At 32.8% G+C, this 2,658-nt stretch overlaps 1 protein-coding gene across 1 annotated transcript; it reads left to right on the forward strand.

Moving 5' to 3' along the window:
* Nucleotides 1–559: 559 nt before the first annotated feature.
* On the forward strand, nucleotides 560–967 carry LOC137815906 (uncharacterized). The gene has a single exon (XM_068619014.1). The coding sequence runs from the start codon at nucleotides 560–562 to the stop codon at nucleotides 965–967; it is 408 nt and encodes a 135-aa protein (XP_068475115.1).
* The last annotated feature ends 1,691 nt before the right edge of the window (nucleotides 968–2,658 follow it).

A 2,658-nucleotide genomic window follows, 5' to 3' on the forward strand; every position in this document is an offset into this window, starting at 1 on the left:
AGATTATTTATATATGGGTAAATGGAAATTATTATTATAAGACATTTTTGGATAACCCAAAGGTTGACTAGTTGTCCTTATAATTAATGGATATGATTGTTGGTAGTGAGTATGTGTTATTAGTTTTGCTTGTATATCCAAAGATAACAAGTGTTTCCAGTTAATGCATATATCTTGCCAAATAAAGTTAATACTATTAGCATCATTAAGTTTTGTGTATTAATGAATCTCCCAAAGGAGAACGTTAATATACATATAATGTTTTCTGAATCTGTATTATATGTTTAGTTTATGACTCGAAGTATTAATGTTAAACATGTGTGATTGCAGTATATGTTCCTGTAGCCTTACATTCGCAAGCTACGTCTGTTCCAGTCTTTAATGGTCTAAATTTTTCTGACTGGAGTGAACAAGTCCAATTTCACCTATGTGTATGGGATCTTGATTTGGCCATTCGAATCGAGAAACCTACTACTATTACTGATGAAAGTAGCATGAGGAGAAAGCTCATTATAGGGCTTGAGAAAAGTCAAACCAACTTAGCCTGATGTTTATGCGAATGAGCATAGCAATCAATATCAAGTCTGCTCTTCCTAAAACCGAGAATGCAAAAGAATTCATGAAGTTTGTGGAAGTGCGCTCTCAAACAGCTGATAAGTCTCTTGCTGGGACATTAATGAGTACATTAACCACCATGAAATTTGATGGTTCTCATACTATGCACAAACATGTCATTGAAATGACTTATATTGCGGCAAGACTTATGTCTCTTGGAATGACAATGGATGAGAATTTTCTTGTACAATTCATCTTGAACTCTTTACCGTCTAAGTATGGTCCTTTCGAGATGAACTATAACACTATGAAAGATAAGTGGAATATGCATGAATTGCATAACATGTTAGTTCAGGAAGAGACTATACTGAGGAATCATGGAAACCACTCCATACATTATGTGAACAATTAAGAAGAATGACAAATGCTATTTCTGTAAGAAATCTGTACATTTCCAAAAGGATTGTTTGAAACGTAAGACTTGGTTCGAAAAGAAGGGTAAGCATAATGCTTATTATGTATGTTTTGAATCAAACTTAACTAAAGTTCCACATAGTTCTTGGTGAATTGATTATGGATGCACAACTCATGTTTCTAATACGATGCAGGGATTTCTTTCAACCCGAACCATAAAGCCAAATGAAAAGTTTGTCTTCATGGGGAATAGAGAGAAGGTTCTAGTGGAAGTTGTCGAGACTTATCGTTTAATCCTCGACACTGGATTTTATTTAGACTTGATGGATACTTTTTATATGGGTGAGACATACTATGTGATAGGAATTGAAATATTTCGTGATAGATCACAAGGAATGTTAGGTTTGTCTCAGAAAGCATATATTAATAAAGTTTTAGAGAGATTTAGAATGGATAAATGTTCAACATCTCTTGTTCCAATACAAAAAGGAGACAAATTTAGTCTCATGCAATGTCCAAAGAATGATTGGGAACAGAAACAGATGGAGAATATACCTTACACATCTATTGTTGGGAGTTTAATGTATGCTCAAACTTGTACACGACCAGATATTAGTTTTGCAGTTGGTATGCTTGGTAGATACCAGAGTAATCCAGAATTAGATCATTGGAAATCTGCAAAGAAAATTTTAAGATACTTACAAGGAACGAAGGATCACATGCTTACTTATAAAAGATCTGATCATCTTGAGGTGATTGGATATACAGATTCATATTTTGCTGGTTGTGTGGATACACGAAAGTCTACATTTGGTTATGTGTATCTTTTAGCCGGAAGAGCGAATGGAAAAGTGCGAAGCAGACAGTCATTGCTGCATCCACCATGGAGGCTGAATTTGTGGCATGCTTTGAGGCCATAGTTTAGACTAATTGGTTGCAAAATTTTATTTCAGGATTTGGAATTGTTGACAATATTGTCAAGCCACTAAGAATTTATTATGATAACTCCGCAACTGTCTTCTTTTCTAAAAACGACAAGTATTCCAAATGTGCTAAACATATTGAATTGAAATACTTTGTCGTTAAAGAAGAAGTTCAGAAACAGAGTGTCAATAAAACATATTAGCACTGATCTTATGATTGCTGACCCTTTAACAAAAGGGTTACCACCTAAAACATGGTCATGTTGTAAATATGGGCATTATGTCTACTAGTGAATGATGAATGTTGTTATTAATGCTTATTTGACACTCTGAGCTCATTGATAAATAAAGTTTCTGAAATTTATGTTTTCTACGTTATGTATATACATGTAAATTATGTTGTTATTGATGAAAAATGACATTATGTTTGAACCTATTATGGATTTCTCATTATAAAGTCATATTAAGGAGAAATAATGATATAGTATTACATGGAAGGAAATGTGTTGATTGAAATGACATGTAACTGCCATGACTCTTATTATTTCTATATCCTTGATTTTGATGGATGATAGAACCAATTTACGTAAGGCCTTTTAAATGCGCATTTATGTCATTATTAAATCATGAAAGTATTATAACTCATATGAGTCAAGTGGAAGAATGTAAGAAATTAAGTAAATTAATTTCTATAAAGTGACTCACATGACTTAGAGTTTGAGCTTTAGGCCCGAATATGATTTAATAATAATAATAATAGAATTAA

This window comes from Phaseolus vulgaris, chromosome 1, assembly GCF_000499845.2.
Source record: "Phaseolus vulgaris cultivar G19833 chromosome 1, P. vulgaris v2.0, whole genome shotgun sequence".
Lineage (NCBI taxonomy): Eukaryota > Viridiplantae > Streptophyta > Magnoliopsida > Fabales > Fabaceae > Phaseolus > Phaseolus vulgaris.

What these genes read in the sequence shown, in the direction of transcription:
- LOC137815906 (XM_068619014.1), top strand. Translation starts at nt 560, where the DNA reads ATGAGCATAGCAATCAATATCAAGTCTGCTCTTCCTAAAACCGAGAAT.